This window comes from Lepidochelys kempii, chromosome 16, assembly GCF_965140285.1.
Source record: "Lepidochelys kempii isolate rLepKem1 chromosome 16, rLepKem1.hap1, whole genome shotgun sequence".
Classification (NCBI taxonomy): domain Eukaryota; kingdom Metazoa; phylum Chordata; order Testudines; family Cheloniidae; genus Lepidochelys; species Lepidochelys kempii.
Window position 1 is genome coordinate 8644401 of NC_136395.1, and position 26828 is coordinate 8671228.

General features: G+C 54.3%; 1 protein-coding gene across 3 annotated transcripts in view; it reads left to right on the plus strand.

Moving 5' to 3' along the window:
- The first annotated feature begins 707 nt into the window (after positions 1 to 707).
- The window catches only part of ABCA2 (ATP binding cassette subfamily A member 2), a 139962-nt gene continuing 113841 nt past the window's right edge, over positions 708 to 26828 (plus strand). For all 3 annotated transcript variants that reach the window (XM_073313792.2, XM_073313793.2, XM_073313794.2), the window contains exon 1: positions 708 to 1039. In XM_073313792.2, the coding sequence (XP_073169893.1) occupies positions 974 to 1039 (66 nt within the window). In that variant the 5' untranslated portion in view covers positions 708 to 973. The remainder of the gene's footprint in view (positions 1040 to 26828) is intronic.

Consider the following 26828-nt stretch of genomic DNA (forward strand, 5'->3'; position numbering starts at 1 on the left):
ACATTCCTCTGCACCCTTCTATGGGGTGGTCACCCCCCTCATATTGTGTTCCCCACTATCAACAATTACGGATCACCTCTGACTATGGGGCGGAAAAATGACAAAAACCAGCAGGGGGCGCAAACACGCCGGCTCTTCCCAGGCGCTAAAACGCCTACTTCTGGCTCTGCCCGCAGAGACCGGGGGGCTGCACTGGGGGGTGCCCGGCCCCAGAGCGAGTCCCAGCCCTGCCCCACTCAGACACAGGGTGGCGGAGACACCCGGGCCCAGAGGGGGGGGGAAGGGACAGGCCGGGCTGTGGGTCCTGTTCCGATTACTGACCACTCTCTAGCTCGGGGGGCTGCAGCGGCCATCCCCGTGCCATCCGGCCTGCTCCGGCCGTTGCTCCCGCAGCGGGCTCTGGGGCGCGCTCACCCGGCGGCGCAGGGCGCCGCTTGCCGCGCGGTCCTAGCGCAGCGCTGTGGGGGTTGCGGGATCGAGCCCTGCTCCCGCCGAGGTCCCCGTCCCGGGGAGGGGGCCGCACGGACCCCCCCCCCGGGCGGCAGCAGCAGCAGCAGCAGCCGCCGCAGGCTCGGTGCCGGCACTGCCCGGGGCAGAGGGGCTCACACGGGGAGGGCCGGGCAGGAGGGCCGGGGCTCTGCGGCTTTAAGAGGCAGGGCCCCGGCGCCGGCAGGGGGTGGGGCTCCCTGCGACGGAACCGAAGTCGCCGCAGACCCAGGGCTGGCCCCCGCCAGCGCACCTCCACCTGCGGGGCTGCCGAGCGCCACCCTCTGCGGGGCGAGCAACCTGCCCCCTCGCGGCGCGGCGCCCCCTCGCCCGCCCCCTCGCCCCGCCGCCCGCGGGCTCCAGCGCCTGCCCGCGGCCGGCCCCGGGAAAGCCCCGATCGCCGCCGCCAGCGCGCCAAGCCCCGGGGCGCGGGGCCAGGGCGTTGCTCCCGTTCCCGCAGGGCGCCGGAGCCCCGGGGCGAGCCAGCATGGGGGTCCTGCACCAGCTGCACCTCCTGCTCTGGAAGAACGCGACTCTCAAGCGCAGGAGCCCGGTGAGGCTGCGCGCCGATTCCGTTGCGCTGGGGCGGAGGGTGACCCCTGGGCTGGGCGGCCTGCCGGGGCCCCGGGCTTGCGAGAGGAATGAGCCGAGCCGCTCGTCGGGGGAGGGAGGTGAAAGGGCAGATCCGCAGAAATCTGCCGCTGGGATGGGGGTGGAAAGCGCTGGCTGGCCTGCGAAGGGAGAGACCGGGGGGGGGGGGCGGTCTGGTGCCTGCGAGACCCCCACTCCTCGCCGGTGGAAGCTGCAGCTTGCTTGTCCCTGGCTAGCAGCAGCGGTGCAACGGGACTCAGGCCTCTGAATGCCTTCCCTGCCGGGCCTGGAGATCCTGGGCTGGAAAATCTGCCCCCTTCCCCCAATCAGCCTCCCAGCCCAGAGGCCGGGAGACCTCGCTCCCTGCATGCAGTGAGGTGGCAGCTGAGGATCTGCACTTGCTTTGGTGAACACCCATGTCTATTTAATGAGCTGCAGGAGGGTGAGGGGTCACTTCAGAGCCCCCCTTCCCTGGGTCTGCAGGCGGCTGGTGTTTTTATTTCTCTTTTGCCTTTGAGCATGAGGCTGCCCCCTCCCCCTCCCAGGTGTGGGTCTGGCTATGTGAGGTGAATAATGGATGGGCTCTGGATGCAGAAATCGGGGGCTGTCTCGGTGCCGGGTGCATGCAGAGATAGCTAGACGATATAAACCCAAGGAGTAACCAAGAGAGGCCGCTCCGAGTCTGGGGTGTGTGTGTGCGTGTGTGTGTTACTGTGTGCTGTGTCCTCCACGCCTGTGTGCAGCAGCAACAATTGGGCCCCGTACCTGTGCAGCCTCGCTGTGGGCTAGGGTCACCTGGGTTACCCAGGGGCCTTCTCCGGAAGGGGCACCGTATGCTGGTGCCGGTTCAGAACATCTGGGATGGTTTCATGTTGGTTTCATGTTGTCGCCAAGATCTACAGCTTTGTCATCCTCTCCCCCGTCCCCGCTCCCCGAAAGCGACTAAAATCCCAGGTTTGCCGTGCTTCTGTCAAGCTCCATTTTATTATCCCCCTGGATGTGGCTGTTACGGGAACACTATCACAAGCCATTTGTGTCCATGTGCTATAAATAGGTTTCCAAATCATATGTGGGTCAGCTGCATCTTTCCCCATTTGTTAATCTGGAGAGAGCTTTCCTGCTTTTGGGTGCTCAGGAGGCAACGCTGCAGGCTGAGAGAGGTTTAAGGTGTATAGAGGCTATGCCCCTCCACCAGCCTGTCCCCTCTCTGATCCCAAGGACTGTATCCGATCTCTAAAAGGAGAATCAATTTGGTATCTAAGTATGAGGGGTCAGAGAAGAAGCACAAGAACGAGTAGAGGGTTAAGAAACCTGCCCTTATAGTGACAGACTCCAGGAACTCCATCTATTTAGCTTAACAAAGCAAAGGTTAAGGGGTGACTTGATTACAGTCTGTACGGACTTACATGGGGAACAGACATTTAATACTGAGTTCTGCAGCCTACCAGAGAAAGGTGGAATACATTCTGGTGTCTGCAAGTTGAAGCTAGACAAATTCAGACTGGAAATGAGATGTAAATTTTTAATGGTGAGAGTAATTACCCACTGGAACACTTTACCCAGGGTCCTGTTGGATTCTCCATCACTGACAAGACTGGTTAGAAAAACATCCCATCTGCTCTAGGGATTATTTTGGGGCAGGTCTCTGGCCTGTGTTGTACAGGAGATCAGGCTAGATGATTGCAATGGTCCCTTCTGGCCTTGGAATCGGTGAGGCTATAATGATTCTTACTTACATTTAACTCATTCCCTTCCCCCACCCCCTTTGGTCTGATTCATTGTTAAGAAATCCCTAGGCTGGCGAGTGCGGTTCGTAGGCTGCGCAGAGCTCTGTCTGCCGAGCGAGCTGCAAGGGCCACTGATTTAAAGAAGAATTAGGCGCAGGGTAATTAATGCAGAATGCGCTTGCGGGTTCCTGAGCAGAGGAAGTTTCTTCCTTGGTTATTTGGCTACAATCCTGGGGCTTCGCTGGGTGACCGGGCGAGTGAAGCCGGGTTGGGGGAAATAGCCCTTCCCAGGCCAGCGGCGGAAGCCCTCTCCTTGGACGCATTTGAAAGCACAGTGGACAAAGCATTGGGAACAGGCAATGCGGCGCTGGTGGGATTGGGAGGGGGGCAGGTGACATGGTCTAATTAGCCTCTGATTTGAGGGTTAGCAAGCAACTGCTTCAGAAATGTTGGGCTAATATGTTTTCCCCCCTCAAGTAAATACAGATCTTGCAACCGTTGCTCACATCAGCAGCCCTCCGTTCCATTGAAGTAATGGGGGAACTTGCATGAGTGAGCGCTTGCAGCACTGGGCCTTATGTCATCCTGGTATCTGGAGCATCTATGTCTCTGATTGTCCAGCTGGGACCTGCTTGTGGAGGGAAAGATCAGGCAAGGCTGGGCAGAATTCTCTTTTTATGCTCAAAGCTCTGCTCTCTCCAGGCCCACTAGTTTTATTCGGAGGTACCAGCGCTGAGTCATCCTGTTGCATTACTAAGCAGTGCTGGCCAGTCATGCTAAGGAGCCAAGCCTTGTGCTGTGAATTCCTGCCCCTAAGGAAAGGTGCATAGGAACCTCACGCTGAGGGGTTTGGAGGGTGAAGTCCGGAGCTGGTAAATGCTCAGGGCAGGTTGGCTTTATCAGGTCTGACACGTGCCCTGGGCGTTCTCCTCCCCAAGAGTGACACGTGGCAAACCCAAATGGCTCCCGAACCACACTGGCCACAAAAGCTCTCTGATTAGTTCCTCAACAGCTGGGCAGTCACCAGGCTGAGTGGGCTGCATGCTCTGTGCACTAGAAAGGAGGCTTTTTGCTTTCTCAACCCTCTTCCCACCTGGCTCAGCTTCTCTGAAGAAGGGGCAGACGGACAGCAGGGGGTGTCTTCACAAAGCTGCTGCAGAAGCTGCCATTCTCCTGGCACTGGGGCTGCCCTGCTCTCTGGAGCAGGGAATGTGGTGGATCCAACTGCTATGAGAACGCAGAGCCCCCCCAGTTCAGGAGTGTGGCAGCACCCCCTGGCTCAAAGTGGTTTCCATCATATACAGGGTTTGCAGTTTTAATGGCTCCCAGCACCCCCACTATGCAAATTGTTCCAAGCCACTGCCCCCCATAGCAGTGTGTGTGGGCTACATACCTAGCTAGATGTGCCTCGGGGGCAGTGTGGAGGGAGGGGAAGCGGGGGGGGAATGCGCAAGGCGTGCATCTCAGTTGCTAAAGGAGGGTCAATAAGCTGCCCAGGTGGGCTGTGCTGGCATGATGCACCTCGGAGCAGTGAAGTGCTGCCGGGGGGATGCGTGCCGAGCTAGAGTCTGCCCCCCTCCTGCTGGACAGCGCCCTACTCCTCTGATACTGGTGAGGGTCCTGAGGAGCAGGGTGTTCAGCGCAAGGCTGGCAGGGTCTGACCGAGAAGTGGCACCTCCCCGCCCACCCAAAGAACGTGTGTGTGAACCTGGCAAGCCGTGGCCCAGACGGGGGCATGGCACACGCCACCTAGGAGCGCATGCGCTGCGTGGGGACTTGCAAAGCATGCATCAGAGCAGCCACCCAAGCAGGTGCTGTGGGAGCCAGGGATCTACTTTGCAGCAGCATCAGTGTGTGGGGGCGCCCCCTAGGCTCTGTCTCTGTGCAGCCTGTTTGGTTGGTGCCTGGCACCTCGTGAGCACCTCTCCTGCCACCTCTCACTCCTGCTGTGGGCTGGGCACTGCTTTCCCCTAGCGTGCACCTGGTTGTGACCTGTGTGCTCCCTGCCCGAGGCATCACGGCTCAGTGTGGCCCAGGCTCCTTGCCTTGCGTAACTGGACACGCTTCCCCTCTGCACCAGTGTAATCTCTGTTTTAGCTGGTACCTCACCCTAGGGCTGGGCTGAGTGGGTGGGTCAGGTGCCAAGGTACATGGACCAGGCTGGTCACAGCAGCCCTTCCCTGCTCCTCCTGTTTGCTAAATAGCTAGCAAGTCTGCCTGACCAGGCAAAAACGGAAACTGTGCCCTGCCAGGCAAAAATACCCGTCTGAGTTGGGTTCCAGTCTCCCAGCTGCGCCCCAGATGTGGGCCAGGGGGCAGCTGAATAAGTGTAACTTCCCTCCTCTCCGCAGTAGGGCCATCTCTCCTGTTTCCAGCTGGGATAACCGATTAGCGCTGCATGCACCTGTCCCGTGCTGTGTGGGACTGGGTACAAGGCGACATCTCTGCCTTCTCCCAACCTTCCCAGAATCATGGATAGGATGGTCTTTCACGCAGCGGATAAAATATTGGCCTGGGAGTCAGAAGAGCTGGGTTGTATTCTGGTCTCTACCATTGACTTTCTCCGTGACCTTGGGCAAGTCACTTCCCTGCTCGGTGCCTCAGTTTCCCCTCCCCCTCTGTCTTGTGTATCTAGATTGTAAGCTTCTCTGGCAGGGACTGCCTCTTGTGTGTCGGTACATCACCTGGTGCAATGGAGCCCTGAGCTCAGCTGGGGACTAAACATTGCTGTAATACAAATTATCAGCTGTGAACAACGTCTTGTGTTGAAGTCTAAGGCTGTTTTTCTGAAGATGCGGAACGTCTGCATTCCCCAGCCACTTTGAGGGCATTGGCGGGTGCTCAGCACTTCTGAAAATCAAGCTGCTTGTCATTTGGTTCCCCCGGAGAGGTCGGCTGGGGCAGGTGGCCCTGGGTTACTGCGGTGATGCAGCAAGGAAGGGCAGGGTGACATCTCTGCTGTCACTGAGCAAACGTTAGATGGGCGCTATGGGATGTCACTAACGCTTCACTAGTCACTTTCTGCATCCCTCTTCCCTTCCTTCCTCTCTATTACCAAGATGTTTGTGACCTTGCTCCTCCTTCGCCAGCCCCATCCTCCTGCCCGATTCCCTCGGCAAAAGCCTAAGCCGGCGTCGCTGCTGTCCGCTGCGGCATTGGGATGTGGCGCTGCCCGCATTAGGATCAGGCAGCAGGAGAAAGGGGGCTGCCTGGGAAAAGAAGAGGTGGGAGGCAGCAGTGACTTGGCAGGGAAAGCGTGAGAGTCTTGTGGCATTTCATTAAAGGTTCCCTTGCAAAGGGCAATTGTGGGACTTCCACTTTTGCGCCTTTTAGGGTGCGTGTCGAAGGGGTGGGGGCTGGCTGTATTTTTGACATTAGAAATTCAGGTCTTGTCTACCCTGGAAGAGTCTGTAGCTGACTGGAGATCCAGCCGAAGCATTCCCCATCAACAGAACTACGCTGAGGTGCAGTTAAGATGGAGGGAATGTCTCGGGAAGTTCAAGGTCTATGATTACAACATCCCAGTAATGTTCTCTTCAAAACCAAGCATTTAAACCAGGGTATTCAGAGTTAAGGTTTCACTTCGTTCCAGATGGGTGAAGGTAAGAAATGCACAGTGAAGGCACCCAAACAATCTTCACTCTACCCCGTTGTGGTGCCATGCCAGTATGGCTAAGGGATTCAAGTATTTGGAGTCCCAGATCATCATAGAATATCAGGGTTGGAAGGGACCTCAGGACATCTAGTCCAACCCCCTGCTCAAAGCAGGACCAATCCCCAACTAAATCATCCCAGCCAGGGCTTTCTCAAGCCTGACCTTAAAAATATCTAAGGAAGGAGATTCCACCACCTCCCTAGGTAACGCATTCCAGTGCTTCACCACCCTCCTAGTGAAAAAGTTTTTCCTAATATCCAACCTCAACCTCCCTCACTGCAACTTGAGACCACTAGATCGCATTTACTTTAAACAAACATTTGTGTCCTATTTTCTTCCTCCTCATTGCATCACTGCAGGGCAAAGTTAAGGTTATTTGCATGCCTTTGCTGTGCATTTCTTACCTTTAACATGTTTGGATTTACGTGTAATCTGAACCCTGAATTTCCTGGGTTTTTGTAATGCCTGGTTTGGGGAGAATTACAAGCTTGCCGGAGTTCCTTATAAAGCCCCAGGCAAGCCATTCTGGCCTTGAAAGTAAATGCTGTATGTTTGGGGAAGAGGTGCTGGGTTTTTCATACAGAATAGAGAGATTGAATCATGGCATTAAGGGCACAGCAGAACTCAAGCTGAACTCCAGGGTAATGCCATGAGAGCTGCCAAGGAAGTGCAACCCGAGTGGGGAGATGATTTTTGTTCAGACTACTTGAAATTCTTTAACTCAACCCTTGTGTATATGTGTATGGGGTGGCGGGGAGGACGACACTTGTTCTGTGAAGGATTATTCCCTCCTGCTGCTTGGCACAGGACGGAGCCCCCACGCGACATCCAGAGTCCCGTTTCTCTTGACCCTCCGACTGGGAAGGCCAAACTGTATGTGCAGCATGTTTCTAAAGCTTAAAGAAAAGAGGGAAAAGCTGGGGAAGGGGAGGCAGGAGAGGGCTTCGTTTGTTAAAACCACCCCCAACAGGTTGTCCACACCTGCTCTCTCTACCGTCAGGGTGCAGAAATGGTCCCAAGTCCTTTCCAGATCCTCTCTCTGAGCTCTGTGCAGGATCGGGGCCCCAGTTGGGAGCCTCCAGTGAGAGACAGCCCTTGCTGCTGAATGGAGGTGCTGGAGCTGTGACCCATGCTCCTAAGGGGGGGTTCTGAAAGATCAGGTTTAACTCTTTGGACGCTAGCTCTGGGCTTTAAGAGTCCCTGGTGTTCTTTGACCCTGTGCAGTACAATGTACTTATCCTTCGGGGGGGGGGGGGGGTGAGATTCAAATAGGGTGTCACCTAACACACAGACTCCTGGGCTGCTCTCTACATACTGTACAGAGCAGGGGTCAGCAACCTATGGCACGCGTGCCAAAGACAGCAGGCGAGCCAATTTTTAATGGCACGCTGCTGTCTGCCGGGGACAGCAGCGTGCCATTAAAAATCCTGCCCTGCCCTGCCCTGCCCGCTCTTCTCCGCCCACCGCTCTCTCCTTGCAGGGCAGGCAAGCTTCCCCCTCCCCGAGTGTGCAGGGTTCCTGCCCCTCCTCTGCTCCCTCCCTGCGGCAGATCAGCTGACGGCCCTTGCTAGGGATGGGGAGAGGGAAAAGCAGAGCCCCAGTGGGCTCTCGACACTGGGGAAGGGGGTGGAATCGGCATATCCCCTCCAGCCCCCTGCCATGAGCCGCTCAGGGCAGGGGGCTGGGAGCACCCCCACGACCACAGCCCACACCCCCAGCCCTCTGCCCTGACCCATGAACCCTCCTCACACACACCTAGCCCTCTGCCCTCACCCCTGCACCCCCCCACAACCCCAGCCCTGACTCCTGCACCCCCCACACATACCCAGCCCCCCATGCCATGACTCTTGCACCCCCACATCTGTACCCCACTCTGAGCACCAAACGGGAGCTCCTGCGCACACACCCCCCCCCCCACGTTCCCACCTGAACCCCTTGCACCAAATGGGAGCTGCCCAGGTAAGCACTCCACACCCAAACCTCCTGCCCCAACCCTGAGCCCCCTCCCTCATTCTAGCTCCTGGCCAGACCCTGCACCCCAACCCCCAGCCCTGTTCTCAGTGCACTCCCACCCTCATCTCAGTGCAGAGAGACGAAGAGAATGGCTAGAATCAGGGAGAAAGTAGGTACCTACCCTATGTGGATAGGGCCGGGACCCCGACCGGCAGCGGGCTGAGCGGGGCTGGCAGCCGGGACCCTGGCTGGCAGGAGCTGGCGGACGGAAGCCGCTCAGCCCACTGCTGGTCTGGGGTCCCGGCCGCCAGCCCCGCTCAGCCTGCTGCCGGTCTGGGGTTCTGGCTGCCGGCCCCATGCCAGCTGGGGTCCCGGTTGCAGGCCCCGCTCAGCCCCCTGCCAGCCTAGGTGAACGGAACCCCAGGCCAGCCGCGGGCTGAGCGGGCCGGCGGCGTAAGATCAGCATTTTAATTTCATTTTAAATGAAGCTTCTTAAACATTTTGAAAACCTGGTTTACATACGACAATAGTTTAGTTATATAGACTTGGAGAGAGACCTTCTAAAAAACGTCAAAATGTATCACCGGCATGCGAACCCTTCAATTAGAGTGAATGAATGAAGACTCGGCCCACCGCTGCTGAAAGGTTGCCGACCCCGGTATAGAGTCTGGGAGCAAGGCAGCCCACACCTGTTGCAGATTAACACCACAATGCCCGTTAGGTAATGCAGAGCTAAATGTCTTCATTTGGTGACGGTGATGCCACTCCCCTGGAGCGAGGCTTCTGGGGGCGGCTGGTTTTATTCCCCGTCTCTGTTCCCTCTCCCTGTTCAGCCAGCAGCAGCCTCGCCTGTGTGTCTCTGGCTGCAGAGCAGTGGGCAGGGTGGGGAGACAGACCTGGGCTGGCCGCGCTGTAGCTAGCAGGCTAAACACAGCAGCGTGGCTGTTGCTGCAGGGGTGGTGGCTTGGGTTAGCTACCCAAGAGCGCGCCCGGGGGTTGGGCGGGTTTGAGCTCAGGTGGCTAGCCCGAGCGCCTGCCGCTGTGGCCTTGCTGGTATTTGGAGTGCACCAGCTCAAACGGCTAACGCTGAGAAGCAGCCTCCCACCTACCATGTAGTTCTCATCTTAATGTCACCGTCGATGGCACGAAACGCTGCTTCTCTGCAGTGCCGGCCGTCTGGAGTGGCCTTCCTGGCTGTGTCAGGTGGGACTCCGGGCAAAGACGCTCAAACCTGGGTGCCTAAAGTGAAGCATATTTAGGTGCCTGTGATGCTGAGCTTCCTTGGAGACATGGATGGTTGGCATCCTTGCAAATCAGGCCATTTCTCTGGGTGCCTAGATACAGGTGCCCAGGTGTGATTATCGTGATCTGTAACTCTGTGCCTCTGGTTCCCCATCTGTAACATGGGGCTGAAGACTGTGACCTGCTTCCCAGGGAGCTTGGCTTTCCTTCACTGGCGAGTCTTTGGTTTTTCCGTGGAAGGCCCCCAAATACTTCACTGAAGGGCGTCATATTAAACCTCAAGATCGATAGGTAGAGGGGCAGTGTGTTGCTGTCAGTTACCCAGGGAAGCCCGGGCTTTTTTCAGTTTGTGGGGTGGGTTGGGATAACCTGCGGCCAACATCCACAGATCTGCAAGGTTGTCTCTGGCCACCTCTGACTCATCCCCTCTCTCGCTTGCTGCGTTATCTGCCCTCTTTGGCTTAATCGCCCACTTCATGACTGCAGGGCAGACCAAGCCATGACTGGTGGACGCCCTCACAGCAGCCCGATGTACTTGGTATTTCCTGGTGCTCTATAGACTGCCTGGGAGCTGAGAATGCGGGGCAAGGGGAGGGCAAAGCAGGCTGGAGCAGCAACGAAAGGGTTAAGAAAAACTTGGCTCCCTTTGGCACATACATTTTTGTGGCATTGACTTTGCAATCTAAACCAAACGGGGAGGTGGGGGAATTGCAGGGGGGCAATTGCTGGCATGCAAGACTCTCAAACACACTCTTCCTGGTGGCAAATGTATCCTGTTAAGAGGACATCTTGGAAATTGTATTTCCATTTTGTGCCTGCTATAGTTACAAGTAGCTTCTGAGATCGTGTCCCTGAAAGCAGCATGCAAACATTGACCTTTATTTCCCGCCCCCCCGTGCTCTGGCCAGCATTTTCCAAAGGGCTCAGTGCACAGAATCAGGTTTCCTGAAGAACTGCGGGCATTGGGCACCAAAAGAAGGGGCTATGTTCCCCAATCTGGCTCTGAGTGTGCACTGAGCACCTATAAATCTGGCCCTGAGCAATCCTGAAAATGCTTGTGGCCTGAGGCATGTCGATTTGTCACTGTTTCTGTGGAGTGGTTGGTCTCTGAAAAGTCCCTTCTGAACAGAAAGGGGAGCAGAAACCCTTTATCTGGATAGTTTTTGCAACGAACGCAAGAGTGAAAGAATCGGGAGGAAACAGTTTGAAGGCAGCTCTGCTGGCAACGGCAACTTCACAGAATGAATCAAGTTAAACAAGCCTTTTAAATGCTGAATCGTGTTGCAAGATTGAAATACTTTGCAGCCGCTATGACGAAGTGGAAATTAATTCTGAAATATGTTGAAGTCCTGTTTTGGGCCTCGGTTTCCCCAATGTACTGCCTTGTTACCCAGTGAGTGGAAAGGGACTGTTTGCTCTCCGGGCAGGCTTACCCACGTAGGTGTGGGTGCGCCTAGCAGTCTGGGCCTTAGTCTCCATGTCCAGGGAGCAGCTGAGAAGACAACCGCAAATCCAGTTGCCAGGACATGGGCACCTAGCACCCAATGGCCGAGAGGGATGTGGACTTCCCTGCCTCTGCCTAGGAAAGCTGAACAACAATCCCCCAGCCTGAGATCAAAGCACTGGAGGGTTATGAGGAGGGGGATGGAAGAAGCCGGACTCTCGCATGGAGTCTGACCAAGGCGGTCAGATGGAGAGAGAGACAGAGCTTGAACCAAGGGGTTTGCGACAGCTTGGCTGTGCTCTGGACTGACCAGCATGGACAATGCTTTAACCTTCATTTCTCTAGACTCCCCTAAAACTTCCCACGCTGCTTTCCAGTTAACGAATAAACCCGGCTGTTCGGACAACGCTGTGTGAGGGTCCCTGCAAATGCTGGGTGAGGTGCAGCAATCCCCAAAGAGTGGACAAGTCTCCATCGGGGCCAGTCTCAGTTGGACTCGCTGAACTGGGCTCACGGTGGGAAGCAGGGGTGCCGCAGGCCCAGAGGTCCGGTCTAAGATGGCGGTGAAGCTGCGTGTCACCACCTGAGGCACGTTGTGCCTCCGCTAAGAAGACCCTTGAAGAGCGAGGGCCCTAGGGGATCTGGCACACTGAGGGGGTTCCTCCTGGAGACCCTTCCAAAGCTGCGGCCATTGCACTAATTCTGGGGATCAGTGACAGCCTCCAACCAGTTCAAGTCAGAAAACTTATACCTGAAGGTAGCTGGAAGTGGGACTCCTTCACTTTGCAAGGCCCCTTCCCATCTGCAATAAGTCCCTTACTGAGCAGTGCACAGGGTGTTCAGTATCTCGTCTCAGACGGTGGGGGTAGTAGAGTTGACGTGCTTCAAGTTGGGTCAAACTAATCAACTTTGTGTGAGCCCTGCCTCCTGGCTGACAGGCCCACATGCAGGTTTAGGGGAAACCTCAGCCTCGCATTGCTGGGTTACTCAGAAAATGCTTCCGGTAACGGAGCATCCTTCCTGGATGGGCTCAGTCGGTGAATTCCTGACCCAACGTACCAGGACTGGTCCCCAGAAAGCTCCTTTGGATAGCAGGGTAAGTGGCCGTGTCGTTTGGAGATGGTCAAAATGTTTTCTATAGAACAGTTTTCTGTCCTAAATTGCAGTTTTCAAAACCTAAAGATTTTGTGGGACTACATCAGTTTCTGTCAAAACTTGCATCAGAAAAATGTCTCCACTGGGTAAAAATGTATGTCCTAAATATAAAGAGAAGGGTAAACACCTTTAAAATCCCTCCTGGTCAGAGGAAAAACCCTTTCACCTGTAAAGGGTTAAGAAGCTAGGATAACCTCACTGGCACCTGACCAATGAGGAGACAAGATACTTTAAAAGCTGGACGGGGGAGAACCAAAGGTTCTCTCTGTCTGTGTGAGGCTTTTGCCAGGAACAGAAAAGGAATGGAGTCTTAGAATTTAGTAAGTAATCTAGCTAGATATGTTTTAGATTCTGTTTTGTTTAAATGGCTGATGAAATAAGCTGTGCTGAATGGAATGTAGATTCCTGTTTTTGTGTCTTTTTGTAACGCAAGGTTTTGCCTAGAGGGATTCTCTGTGTTTTGAATCTGATTACCCTATAAGGTATTTACCATCCTGATTTTACAGAGGTGATTCTTTTACTTTTTTCTTCAATTAAAATTCTTCTTTTAAGAACCTGATTGCTTTTTCATCCATCTTAAGATCCAAGGGTTTGGGTCTGCCTACAGCCAAGTTGCCTGTCCAGTACAAGTGCTGGTCAGGAACGTGGACTTTTGCAGTCTATGATGATTATTCCATCCCCATGCTGTTGGGGGAAGACTTGGCCAATCATGTGAAGTGAGCCAAGAGGGTGGGAATGGTCACCTGCAGGCAGGCTAAACAAGCGGTTACACCTAGCTCTGTTCTGGAAACTTCTACCAGGACCCGGTCAGAGGTGATGGCCTGGGGTCCGGGTCCAACGTCTGCAACAGCAGTAGTGGATCCAGTCCCAGAGACCCAGACAGAGCCAGTCCCAGAACTGGAACCGGAGGAACAACCAGCATCAGACCCATTGCCAGCACTGAATCCAGTACTTGCAACCCCAATGCCAGTGGGCCCCACCAAACCTGAACCGGCAGCAGCTGATAACCCTACACCAGAGGCTCAGACGGAGCCTGAACCCCAAAATAGTGCACCAGCGGAGAGCGGTTCACAGTCAACGGAAACAGCCCCATCCCCTACATCGCTTCCAGAGGGACCAAACCTAGGTTCACAATTCAATCAGGAACTGATGTCTCCAGCATCAAGGGAACAGTTCCAGACCGAACAGGAAGCAGATGAAAGCCTCCAGAGAGCTTGTCAGAGGCGGAGCAACCCACCGCCTCTCAGCTCTTCTAATTGATCCAGGTTTGTTGTAGAAAGAGGACTTTTATACAAGGAAACTCTTTCTGGTGGACACCAGGAAGACTGGCATCCTCGGAGACAGTTGGTAGTTCCAACTAAGTACCGGGTAAAGCTCTTGAGCTTGGCCCACGATCATCCTAGTGGCCGTGCTGGGGTGAACAGGACCAAAGACCGTTTGGGGAGATCATTCCACTGGGAGGGAATGGGCAAGGATGTTTCTACCTATGTCCGGTCTTGTGAGGTATGCCAAAGAGTGGGAAAACCCCAAGACCAGGTCAAAGCCCCTCTCCAGCCACTCCCCATCATTGAAGTTCCATTTCAGCTAGCAGTTGTGGATATTCTGGGTCTTTTTCTGAAAAAGACACCCAAAGGAAAGCAGTACATACTGACTGTCATGGATTTTGCCACCCGATGGCCGGAAGCAGTAGCTCTAAGCAACACCATGGCTAAAAGTGTGTGCCAGGCACTAGCAGCCATTTTTGCCAGGGTAGGTTGGCCCTCCGACATCCTCACAGATGCAGGAACTAATTTCCTGGCAGGAACTATGGAAAGTCTTTGGGAAGCTCATGGGGTGAATCACTTGGTTGCCACCCCTTACCATCATCAAACAAATGGCCTGGTGGAGAAATTTAATGGGACTTTGGGGGCCATGATAAGTAAATTCGTAAATGAGCACTCCAATGATTGGGACCTAGAGTTGCAGCAGTTGCTCTTTGCCTACAGAGCTGTACCACATCCCAGTTTAGGGTTTTCACCATTTGAACTTGTACGTGGCCGTGAGGTTAAGAGGCCATTACAGTTGGTGAAGTAGCAATGGGAGGGATTTACACCTTTTCCAGGAACTAACATTCTGGACTTTGTAACCAACCTACAAAACACCCTCCGAACCTCTTTAGCCCTTGCTAAAGAAAACCTAAAAGATGTTCAAAAAGAGCAAAAAGTCTAGTATGATAAACATGCCAGAGAGCGTCCTTTCAAAGTAGGAGACCAGGTCATGGTCTTAAAGGCGCTCCAGGCCCATAAAATGGAAGCATCGTGGGAAGGGCCATTCCCGGTCCAGGAGCACCTGGGAGCTGTTAATTATTCATAGCATTCCCCACCTCCAACCGAAAGCCTAAGGTGTACCATATTAATTCTCTAAAGCCCATTTATTCCAGAGAATTAAAGGTTTGTCAGTTTACAGCCCAGGGAGGAGATAACAGTGAGTGGCCTGAAAGTGTCTACTACGAAGGGGAAAGTGATAGTGGCGTGGAAGAGGTGAACCTCTCCATGACCTTTGGGCGTATGCAGCGACAGCAGATCAAGGAGCTGTGCACTAGCTACGCGCCGACATTCTCAGCCACCCCAGGACTGACTGAATGGGCGTACCACGCCACTGACATAGGTAATGCTCACCAAATTAAAGTCCAACCTTACCGGGTGTCTCCTCAGGCTAAAACTGCTATAGACTGAGAGATCCAGGACATGCTACAGATGGGTGTAATCCGCCCCTCTGGCAGTGCATGGGCATCTCCAGTGGTTCTAGTTCCCAAACCAGATGGGGAGATACGTTTTTGCGTGGACTACCATAAGCTAAATGCTGTAACTCGCCCAGACAACTATCCAATGCCACGCACAGATGAACTATTGGAGAAACTGGGATGGGCCCAGTTCATCTCTACCTTGGACTTAACCAAGGGGTACTGGCAGGTACTGCTAGATGAATCCGCCAAGGAAAGGTCAGCCTTCACCACACATGTCGGGCTGTATGAATTTAATGTACTCCCTTTCGGGCTGCGGAATGCACCCGCCACCTTCCAAAAAAGTGTAGATGGTCTCCTAGCAGGATTAGGAGAATATGCAGTCGCCTACCTTGACGATGTGGCCATATTTTCAGATTCCTGGGCAGAACATGTGGAACATCTACAAAAAGTCTTCGAGCACATAAGGGAGGCAGGACTAACTGTTAAGGCTAAGAAGTGTCAAAAGGCCTAAACAGAGTGACTTACCTTTGACACCAGATTGGTCAATGAACTAGTGGACGCTATCCAAAAGTGGCCTGTCCCAAAGTCAAAGAAACAGGTCCAATCCTTCTTAGGCTTGGCTGGTTATTACAGGCGATTTGTACCACAATACAGCCAAATCGCCGTCCCGCTGACAGACCTAACCAAAAAGAAACAGCCAAATGCCGTTCAGTGGACCGAAGAGCGTCGGAAGGCCTTTAACCAGCTTAAAGCGACACTTTTATGTCTGACGCTGTGCTAAGGGCCCCAGACTTTGACAAACCGTTCCTAGTAACCACAGATGCATCCGAGCGTGGTGTGGGAGCAGTTTTAATGCAGGAAGGACTGGATCAAGAATTCCACCCTGTAGTGTTTCTCAGCAAGAAACTGTCTGAGAGGGAAAGCAACTGGTCAGTCAGTGAAAAAGAATGTTACTCCATTGTCTACACTCTGGAAAAGCTACACACGTATGTTTGGGGACGGCGTTTCCACCTGCAAACCAACCATGCTGTGCTACAGTGACTTCATGCTGCCACGGGAAATAACAAAAAACTTATTCGGTGGAGCTTAGCTCTCCAAGATTTTGATTTCGACATCCAACACATCTCAGGAGCTTCTAACAAAGTGGCTGATGCACTCTCCCGTGAAAGTTTCCCAGAATCAACTGGTTAAAATTGTCCTTGAGATGTGGAAAATATTGTTAGTCTTTATATACTTGGTAGTATATTTAGAGGTGCATGTGTCTTATTAACTCTGTTTTCTCCTAGAGCTCCAGGAAGAAATCACAGCCAGCGTTTCACCCTATCTGTGATTTGGAGGGCATGTCATAAATATAAAGGGAAGGGTAAACACCTTTAAAATCCCTCCTGGCCAGAGGAAAAACCCTTTCACCTGTAAAGGGTTAAGTAGCTAGGATAACCTCGCTGGCACCTGACCAATGAGGAGACAAGATACTTTAAAAGCTGGAGGGGGGGAGAAACAAAGGTTTGCTCAGTACCTGGAAAAATCATGGAGCAGGTACTCAAGGAATCAATTCTGAAGCACTTAGAGGAGAGGAAAGTGATCAGGAACAGTCAGCATGGATTCACCAAGGGCAAGTCATGCCTGACTAATCTAATTGCCTTCTATGACGAGATTTCATAGATTTCATAGATATTAAGGTCAGAAGGGACCATTATGATCATCTAGTCTGACCTCCTGCACAAGCAGGCCACCGAATCTCACCCACCCACTCCTGCAATAAACCTCTCACCTATGTCTGAGCTATTGAAGTCCTCAAATCATGGTTTAAAGACTTCAAGGTGCAGAGAATCCTCCAGCAAGTGAGATAACTGGCTCTGTGGATGAAGGGAAAGCAGTGGACGTGTTGTTCCTTGACTTTAGCAAAGCTTTTGACATGGTCTCCCACAGTATTCTTGCCAGCAAGTTAAAGAAGTCTGGGCTGGATGAATGCACTATAAGGTGGGTAGAAAGCTGGCTAGATTGTCGGGCTCAACGGGTAGTGATCAATGGCTCCGTGTCTAGTTGGCAGCCGGTATCAAGTGGAGTGCCCCAGGGGTTGGTCCTGGGGCCAGTTTTGTTCAATATCTTCATAAATGATCTGGAGGATGGTGTGGATTGCACCCTCGGCAAGTTTGCAGATGACACTAAACAGGAAGGAGTGGTAGATACACTGGAGGGTAGGGATAGGATACAGAGGGACCTAGACAAATTGGAGGATTGGGCTAAAAGAAATCTGATGAGGCTCAACAAGGACAAGTGCAGAGTCCTGCACTTAGGACGGAAGAATCCCATGCACCACTACAGAATAGAGAGTGAATGGCTCGGCAGCAGTTCTGCAGAAAAGGACCTAGGGGTTACAGAGGATGGATATGAGTCAACAGTGTGCCCTTGTTGCCAAGAAGGCCAAAGGCATTTTGGGATGTATAAGTAGGGGCATTGCCAGCAGATCGAGGGATGTGATCGTTCCCCTCTATTCGACATTGGTGAGGCCTCATCTGGAGTACTGTGTCCAGTTTTGGGGCCCACACTACGAGAAGGATGTGGAAAAATTTGGAAAGAGTCCAGCAGAGGGCAACAAAAATGATTAGGAGACTGGAACACATGAGTTATGAGGAGAGGCTGAGGGAACTGGGGATGTTTAGTCTTCAGAAGAGAAGAATGAGGGGGGATTTGATAGCTGCTTTCAACTACCTGAAAGGGGGTTCCAAAGAGGATGGCTCTAGACTGTTCTCAGTGGTAGCAGATGACAGAAGGAGGAGTAATGGTCTCAAGTTGCAGTGGGGGAGATTTAGGTTGGATCTTAGGAGAAACTTTTTCACTATGAGGGTGGTGAAACACTTGAATGCGTTACCTAGGGAGGTGGTGGAATCTCCTTCCTTAGAAGTTTTTAAGGTCAGGCTTGACAAAGCCCTGGCTGGGATGATTTAGTCGGGGATTGGTCCTGCTTTGAGCAGGGGGTTGGACTAGATGACCTCCTGAGGTCCCTTCCAACCCTGATATTCTATGATTCTCTGTCTGTGTGTGGTTTTTGCCAGGAACAGAAAAGGAATGGAGTCTTAGAATTTAGTAAGTAATCTAGCTAGATATGTTTTAGATTCTGTTTTGTTTAAATGGCTGATAAAATAAGCTGTGCTGAATGGAATGTAGATTCCTGTTTTTGTGTCTTTTTGTAACGCAAGGTTTTGCCTAGAGGGATTCTCTGTGTTTTGAATCTGATTACCCTGTAAGGTATTTACCATCCTGATTTTACAGAGGTGATTCTTTTACTTTTTTCTTCAATTAAAATTCTTCTTTTAAGAACCTGATTGCTTTTTCATCCTCCTTAAGATCCAAGGGTTTGGGTCTGTGTTCACCTATGCAAATTGGTGAGGATTTTTATCAAGCCTACCCCAGGAAAGGGTGTGTAGGGTTTGGGGAGGATTTTGGGGGGAAAGACGTTTCCAAGCGGGCTCTTTCCCTGTTATATATTTGTTAGACGCTTGGTGGTGGCAGCAATAAAGTCCAAGGGCAAAAGGTAAAATAGTTTGTACCTAGGGCAAGTTTTAACCTAAGCTGGTAAAAATAAGCTTAGGGGGTTTTCATGCAGGTCCCCACATCTGTACCCTAGAGTTCAGAGAGGGGAAGGAACCTTGACAATGTATCACTTTGATAAATTCAGCTTGATTGCTTGGATTCTTAAAATAGATTAAGCTATTTTCATATTGTGTATATAAAATGTGGACTTAGTAAGATTCATTTTGATAACGTCCGAACAGAATACAAAATCTGAGTCAAAATGGTTTGGAATTCTTGAGCTGCAGAAAATGTGACAATCTTGGTTCCATATTGGAACGAAAACAAATTTCGAGATGTCCGAATTTTCCAGGGAATGAAACTCCGTTTCCCAACTGCTCTGTCCCCTGGCCAAAGTGGGGGAGAGCTCCTATGTGGTCACTTAAAGGCTAGCAACAGCAGTAGGCAATGAAGATGGCGCGGGGGGGGGGGGGGGGAGCCACCTGTGCGTGTCACTGGACTTTCTGGTCTGCTCTGTGCAGCAAGTCGGGTCTTTCATTCTGCTCCTCTACAGCCAGGCTTGGCTTCTGCTGCCGGGGACTCAGGACACCTGGGTTCTATTTCCGGCTCTGCCACTGACCTCCTGTGGGACCTTGGAAAAAATCATGCCCCCTCTCTGTGCCTTGGTGTCCCCTCCCAAGGGGACAGGGGCAGAGACCTTGTCTAGGGGCAGAGACCCCCCTCGCTGTCTGTACAGCACCTGAAGAGCCTCTGTTGCTCTCCTTGGGGGTGGGGGAGGTGCAACTCCTCCTCCTCCCTAAGACGTGCTCGCTCTTGCCGTTGGCCACCTGGGTGGGCGGTGGTGTCGCTCTATTGTTTGCCCCCACCCCAGCAGTTGGGGAAATGGACTAGAGGTGCTGGAACGAGGGGTGCTGAGGAGATGCCGCACCCCCTGGCTTGATGTGGTTTCCATCAATACAGGGTTTCCAGTTTGGTTCAATGGCTCTCAGCACCCCCACGGTACAAATTGTTCCAGCACCCCTGGAATGGCCCTAGGATTGCTGCGGGCAGCAGTTCAGGTGCCTGTCAGTCTGGAATCTCCAAGCCTGCTTTGGTGCAGGACTGCTCCTGGGCTGCCCTGAAGTGCCAGCACGTTTAGATTTCAGGGGAAATGCTCCTTTCGAGATGGAGCAGGGGGGCACTGGGGCCTCCCGACCCTTAGCAGGGGCCTGCTTCCCTTCGATCCAAGCCCTGCGTCAGCCTCCCAGCAAAGACAGACGAGGTGGGACTTCTCCTGGTGCTGTCCCCTTCCTGCCCAGAGGGGTGGGGAGCTGCACACTGGCTCCTGATTGAGTGCTGGAGCTGGGCCTGGCCATGCTGGCTGGGCCCACAGAGCAGTTCTATGCCCCATCCTTAGAGCACTGCTGGGCTAGAGAAGGGAGTTGTGGGGTAGGGGATTATTAATACATTGCATTACAGTAGCACCGAGGCGTCGTGGCCTAGGCCCGCACAGTGCTAGGCGCTGCATCAACATGGACCAGTCAGACGGTCCCTGCCCCGCGGAGCAGGGATCATTGATCTTGGTCAGTAAATATTGATACTCACTCAGTTGAAATCCTTAAGTCCTGAGATGGAAACCGAGGCACAGAGGGGGCAGGTGACTTGCTCAAGGCCACCCAGCAAGTCAGTGGCAGAGGCTGGGGACGGAACCCAGGAGTTCTGCTCTAAGCACAAGGCCTCTGGTCTGTAAGGGAATGAGTCCCACTCCCACCACAGCTTCACGGAACTGGAAGGCCACTGCCTCCCCTCCACCCCCCTCTCCCCTTCTTCCAGTGTTTCTCTTCTCCCCTGCCCTCGTCAGGGAGCATATGTTTTTCCCATTCCCCTGGCTTCTGGGATTGACACTTGCTGTCTCAAACTGCCCATGGCCTGCATCCCTTTGCTCTGCACACCCCTGTCTTGCCAGGGGCAGCACTTCCATTTTAGCGGGTGTGGTGGCCTGGCTGGAGCTGGGGGGAGGCAGCAGGGACTGGGCACCCATGCAGCATATGCTGGAACAAGTTGGGCAGGAGCAGCTGGGTGGGAGAGGAGCAGGCTAATTTCACGCTAACCCCCGGGGCAGTCGGACAGTTCAAGGGGGTGTAGGGACAGGCTGCGCTGGGGCTGTGAGCATGCGTTAAAGCTGCCGTGGGATTTGGATAATGGGATGTACCAGAGTCGGCTCTCCCCAGTCCGTGCTGGTGGCATGAACCTAGGGCTTTATTTCAGCAGGCCACAGCAAAGAGTACTTAATGCGGCATCCCTTTCCAGGCTGCCATCCCCGGACATCTCCCCTGTGGGTTGCAGCTGCTTTGGCCCAGTGGGTGATTAAAAGTCCTACACAAAGCCGCTAAGCTGGCCGAGGGCTCGGGGTTTAAAGGAGGAGCTGCTGAGCTCCCGAGCCTTGCCTTCTGGGGGCATCAGAACTGAGCACTGTCTCTCTCACCTGCTCCCCCTTCCAGCCTGCAGCAAATCAGTCGTGGCCATGCTGCTGGGTGATGGGAGTGATGGATGCAAATGGCTGCACGTGGGCAAGGCTGTGGCATTTGCTAGGATGTATGTGGCAAGGTTCGTGCGGTGCATTTCTTTTAAGTGCATGGTAAGCCAGAAGAGTCCAAGAGGCGCAGTGGTCACGCGTGGCGCCCAGCCTGCAGGCACCTGCCTGTCGGTGCAGTCCTGCGTGTGCGTGCAGCTGTGCGTCAGTGGTTTTCAGAACGTGACCCTTTCAGATCACCAGCGTGGGGAGGAGGGTGCTGTATAGTCTGGACAATGGGTCCCCCTTCCTCTTGCTGTCTGCTGTGGGGATGAGTCTTCCTGGGCAGCCCACAGAACACGTTAACAGGTCAGTGGGGTGCGAAGACCGCTGCCCTTTGTGCCTGCAAGCTTTGCCTCCTTGTTTCCGTGTGCTGCCCCATCCGCCCGTGTCCGACTGTCTCTTGGCTTACTAGATTGTCGGCGCGTTGGGGGAAGGGATTGTCTCTGCTCTGGCTGTACAGTGCTTAGCATAATGGGGTCCTGGTCTAGGACAGAGGCTGCCAGGCTACAATACAAATGATGGAGAATGGGGGCTGGGGGACAGATTCACAATCTCTGGAAGATGGTGGGTGTCTGGCAGAGTGGGAAGAGAAGAGGGCTGGGGGGAGAGATGGGTTGATCTTTGTGCTGTTCAGCGTCTAAGTAACCTCCCCTTAAAAAATTGTAAGGACCCTCTCCATCTTCCCCCCAACTGTATCATCATGTATTGAGGTAAGGCCCAGTTGTGCTAGGCGCTGCACACGCCTAGCAGAGACACAGTCCCCACCCCAGAGAGCTGGCGATCTCAGTAGGGTGACAGTCAGCGGGTGGATTGGGAGCACACGGGACCATTGAGGGCTGGCTGGAGTGTAAGGAGCAGTGATCACAAACTTTCCCACCAGGTCCCAGCTCCTCCCCTCTGTGCAGCAAGTACCGCAGCTCACCCCCCAGGCCGATGTGTGCTGCGAGCAACAGCGATGGGCAGCGGGAAGTGGACGCTGCCAGCCCTTTCCCAAATGTGTAAGCCACGGTGAGTGCCCAGCGGTGCCGACCCCTGCGATGTTATGGCAAATCTCCAGCTATTTGGTGGGGTTTTTTGCCTTAAAACCCCAGCTGCTGGAGTCATATGAATACAGACAAAAATTTTAAATTGATTTCTAGCCCTTGTGGTTGTGAAGAAAAACTGGAAAACCAGGCCCCTAAAGGCTCAAAATCCAGAAGGTGAAGAAGTAGAAGTGTCATTTTGTGCCCATCACTGCCCCAGGACTGGTGTGGGTATAATGGAAATTAACCAGTTGCATGAACAAAATACACAGACTCCATGTCGCGGGTGTCTTCTCCAATAGGAAACTGACCTGCAAGGCCCTGAAACCTACCACCGTGCAGCAGAGGGGTGCCCGTGTTTGTGACCGAGTCCTTTTATCTGCCGTCTGTTCTCCCTGAGGGCGGGTCTGTATCCTTCTCATTCAACATGTTTATTTAGCCTCTGCTTGGGGCCCCTACTGCTGAGTGTGGAGCTGATGGGGAATCAGAGACAGCCCCTGCCCCAAACAGCTCGCGCATGCAGGAAAGCCCAGCCCAGCTCTTGCAGAGCCTGCTGCCTTCGGCTGTATTCTCGCCTGTGTTGCTAAGCGGGTTTGTTGCTTGGAAACCATTGTGAAAGAGTAAGGCCAAGGCTGCTGCCTCAAGGGCAGGGCCCCCCGCCTGGTGACAGGTGCCCCTGCCCCTCCTAGCAGGCTGGCAGCTCCCGCATCACAGCCTGGCACCTGACTCCCAGTCGCCGCTTGCCTTGGCAACGGCGGTGCGGTTACCATGGCAACGCAGCAAGGTGAGGACTCGCCTGGTTTTTGTGCAGTAGGAAAGCGAAGGACGGGCTGAGTGAGGGGGAAGCATCCGGCTTGGATCACTGCTCCCGGCACAGGGTTTCAGGGCGCCACCGGGCCAGTGACGCTGCTGGCTCCAGGGGGGATCCCAGGGGAGGAGGCGGGAGGCCTGGACTCTGTTCTGAGCAGGGATTGTTCTGAGCGCCCAGCCCTGGCCCAGGGGTCCCCAGACTCTGATGGAGGGAAGTGGCTGGTCAGGGGAGCTATGGGCTGCCGTGCTCCCTGCTTGGGGTGGCTCCGCCTGTCCCACAGCGCTCGCTGAGTGACCAGAGAAGCAGCCTTCTGCTGCCAACCCCGTGAGGGCATTGGGCTGGAACTGTGGTGACTTTCCGTAGCGGCTCCTTCCCTAGGACAACAGAAGGAAAAACCCCAGGAGAGCATCTGGGCCACCTCCCTGGGGCCAATGCCGGGGCGAGCCTGGCTCCAGCTCTTACTGGGGCTCTGACCGGCCCGGCTTTCGAAGTCAGCATCTCCCCGATTTGTCACGCCCTCGGGTGCCTGGCTCAGTTTGGGTTGTTCTTTCAGAACTCCTGACGTGTGTCTGTGGCCCCATTGCAGTGCTGGGCTTGCCAACAGCCATCACTGCTGCAGGTTTGTGAGCAGGGTGGAGGTCGCACCCCTCCCCACTGTCACAGAGTCCCTGGGCGATGCTCTGGAACTGCTCCCCATGAAGCCAGTCAGGACTCTGGGGAAGTCTCCTCCTTTCTGAGAGCAGCCTGTCTGCAGGACACACAGCTCACACAGCTTCCACCTTCCTGGGTCTGACCTCGGAGCATTCAGCATCCTCTGCCCCTCCGTGCACTTCCCACAGTGAGTCCGCCCAGGCAGGGCTCCTGGGGAAGCCAGAGGGTCCTGCTCCCCAACTCTGCAGTCAGACGTGACTCTCAGCCAGTAAAACAGAGGTTTATTAGATGACAGGAACATGGTCTAAAACAGAGCTTGTAGGTGCAGAGAACAGGACCCCTCAGCTGGGTCCATTTTGGGGGGCAGTGAGCCAGACAACCACATCTGCACTTCACTCCTTGTCACCAGCCAGCCCCAAACTGAAACTCTCTCCAGCCCCTCCTCCTCTGGGCTTTGTCCCTTTCCCGCACTCCCTGGCAGGGGCTAGATAAGCCAGAGGGCTGCAGCAGCTCTCTAGGGCTGTTCCTGCTGCTGAGTCTCGCCAGAGAGCAGATGCGCTCCTGCTATGACAGGCCCTGCATGGAGGGGAGCAGCGTAAAGCTGGTCTGGCAGCCGTGTGCAGCCTGAGCAAGTCCCCCCGCACAAAGGTTGATTCCCCAGGAGGCTGGATCAGCTGGGTTGTGGCCCCTTTACACCACGGGAGGCCAGAAACGGCGGTTGGGCAGAAGGTTAAAACAATCCTGAGGCAGATCCCACAATTCATGAGCGTTTTAAAATTCATTGGGGTTGTTTTTTTTTTTGCTGGTGGATGCCTCCTGCCCAATCCTGTGCGTGGGTGACAATCAATGTTGCCAGGGGTCTCTTGGCTAGTGAATAAGGGGATTTTTGGTTCTTGCTATAGGGGATCTCACCCCACAGCTGTCCATCCCCTGCCCAGCAATTAATCCTGCCCCCACCCCTAAATCAGTCCTGTCCCTGCAACAATTCTGACCCGCCCCCGCCTCACCACTGCTCCCCCTGCAGCTCCCGGGGCTCTTCCCCCAGGGCCGGATGGTGCAAGGAGGATGGAGGAAGGGACAGAGGAGTCGTCTGGCTGCTCACAGTGATTAGGAGGGGTCTCTTTAATTGTGACAGTAGGGGGTTGGGGGGTCAGGAATGAGGGGCACTGGCAGGGCTGTGTGGGAAGCCCAGGGCAGGGCTAGCAGGGGCTGGGGGGTCAGGATTGAGGGGCACTGGCAGGGCTGTGTGGGGAAGCTTGCACAGCTCCTGCAAACACTATACCTGGATCTAACCACCCCTCAGAGAGATTTGTGCTTCTGTCACCCCACACCTTCCCTGAAAACAGCAGTGTTTGGTGCCCTGTCTCCTGTGTATGTTCCTTGGAAGGCCTCCCCTACCTGTGATCCATCAGTCAAGACCTCTGGGGAGGCTGTGGGCTCTGCACCGTGGGCCCTTGTTTCACCCCCATTCTGCACTAGTGTTAAACACAGCCAGCCCGCTTCAAAAGCGTTCCACTCACCCTGAAGTGCCAGGCGACTGAGAATTGGGGCCCCCATCAGCTGACTGGGGATGGGAGCGGGGCGAGTGCTTTGGGGGTGTTGCTCTAATGCAGGTGCCAGAGCCTGAGCCCCGGGTTGCGTCTTTGTTTGGCTCTTTAGAGAACAACTGATCAGCATGTAAAGGACACGTTCTAAAACTCCCACAACAACACCCCCAGCCCTCCTGGCCCGGCCCAGCCAGCACACTGGCCCCACTGTGCGCCAGGCAGGGCTGGCAAAGGGGACAGACCCTGAATGTTGTGTAGCAACAAAGGGGCGATTATGAGAGCAAGTAAACAAGGGAGGGGGGGAACAAAGGCATTGGCCATCCACAGGGAAACAATTGTGAGTTGGAGCGACCAGAGGGGAGGATTGGGGCAGAGAGCAGCACCAGCCACGCAGGCCCCAGAGAGAGCAACCAGGGAGCTGGAGGAATCCTCTGGCTGGGGTTGCTGCAGACACCTTGCCCTAGAGGTGCAGGTTTCCACTGGCTTCTCGCGTAGCTGGTGTCACCTGGGTTCTCGGCACGGTGATCCCTCGCTTGGGGCCTATGACCTGCACCCTTGTTGCTGTTCGTTCATTCTTTGGCCCCTGTATTTAGTTCATCCCCATGTTTCTTTTGGCCCCTCTCTGTTGAGTTGGAGGGCTCTGTTCTAGAGGCGCTCTGCCCAGGGCGTTGGGACCAGCTGGACACAAGGCGCTGGGTCTGACTTGGACCCGGCCGCAGCTATGAACTGCTCTGAGTGGAGCTCCAACCATGGGTTGGATGGCCCAGCCCGGTACTTCCCTCCTCCCTGCCTGGGCTGAAAGCTCAGGGAAGGGTTAAGAGGGAGGAGTGGTTGTAAAAGACGCATTTGAGGAGCATCATCTGGGCTTTCACAGCATTTGACTGTGGTCCTGCACTTGGGGCATGAACCGGGTGGGGAGGGTGTGCTCCCAGTGTCCTGGAACAGTGCAGGATCTGCCTGGACCCTGCTGTAAGGTAGAGCAGCCCTGATGCTGCTGTAACTCATGCTTTGCTTCCCATGGAGCCTGGGAAGCAGAGAACAGTTGTGGAGCACTGCATGCTGGCCATGCCCCACATCTGCCCCCTATGCAGGGGGCAGGGTCTGTGTAATCCTTCTGCCAGTTCTCCAGCAGCTGGGAAGGGCCTTTGCATAGGGGACGCTCTGGGGGGACCAGAGCGGTGTAAAAAGGCCTTCGCATAACTGAGAATCGGGTCCATTTTCTACCCAAACCCGTGAGCTTTGGCGTGTGGGTATTGAAGTCTATTTGCACAGTAACCCTAACCCTGCCTGGGTTGCGCAACACCGTTTCTCCTGACACGGGAGCAGAGCAGGTGACTAAATCGCTGTGCCGGCTGGATGAAGTCAGTGTTTTGTGTGGGCTCCGCGGTAGGCGTATAGGAAGAAATGTAATGTCTGCAATAGAAAGTGATTTCTGAAGTTAATCACCCCATGTGTCAGACGCGCTGGATGGTATCTGGAAGGTGCTGCGATTTGTCTTGCAGTTCCAGTCAGTATTTTGTGGGGTGAAATCCATATGTTGTGACAGTGTTTTCTGTCCTATCCATTACAGTGGGCGTGCCGGGATGTTAGGGAAGGTGTGTGTATCGAAGTGGAGGGCGTGTCTGTTGGAACACTTAGTTTGCAGCAAGCTAGGGTGTAAATCTACCCTGCGCGAGCCTGTCGCACGCTACCCGCCCCTGTGGCTGGGCACTGAGTTCCCACGTGCGCTTT